The sequence below is a fragment of the Buceros rhinoceros genome, unplaced genomic scaffold (assembly GCF_000710305.1).
Source record: "Buceros rhinoceros silvestris isolate BGI_N320 unplaced genomic scaffold, ASM71030v1 scaffold11947, whole genome shotgun sequence".
Taxonomy (NCBI): Eukaryota; Metazoa; Chordata; class Aves; order Bucerotiformes; family Bucerotidae; genus Buceros; species Buceros rhinoceros.
The window spans coordinates 26,356-26,566 of NW_010420479.1; the positions used below are offsets into that span (position 1 = coordinate 26,356).

At 65.9% G+C, this 211-nt stretch overlaps 1 protein-coding gene across 1 annotated transcript in view; it reads right to left on the bottom strand.

The window, feature by feature from the left end:
• LOC104496234 (gap junction alpha-3 protein-like) overlaps positions 1–211 on the bottom strand; it is a 1,667-nt gene that overhangs the window by 565 nt on the left and 891 nt on the right. The window contains exon 2 of the mRNA XM_010139317.1: positions 7–159. Within this exon, the coding sequence (XP_010137619.1) occupies positions 7–159 (153 nt within the window). The remainder of the gene's footprint in view (positions 1–6; positions 160–211) is intronic.

Below are 211 nucleotides of genomic sequence, written 5' to 3' on the forward strand. Positions count from 1 at the left end.
GGGGGGCCGTGGTCTTGGGGTGGCTGCAGCGTAGTATGGTGCCATGGTCACCGGAGCCAGCAGGGGCGTGACAGCGCGGGTGTCAGGCTGAACAGGGGGCGGCGCAGCAGTTGTAACCACCACGGGTGGCGATGGTGGTGGCAGGGCGACAGGTTTGGCCTCCCCTGTTACCACGACAGGTGTCATTGTTGCGACAGGCATCTCCAGGCTG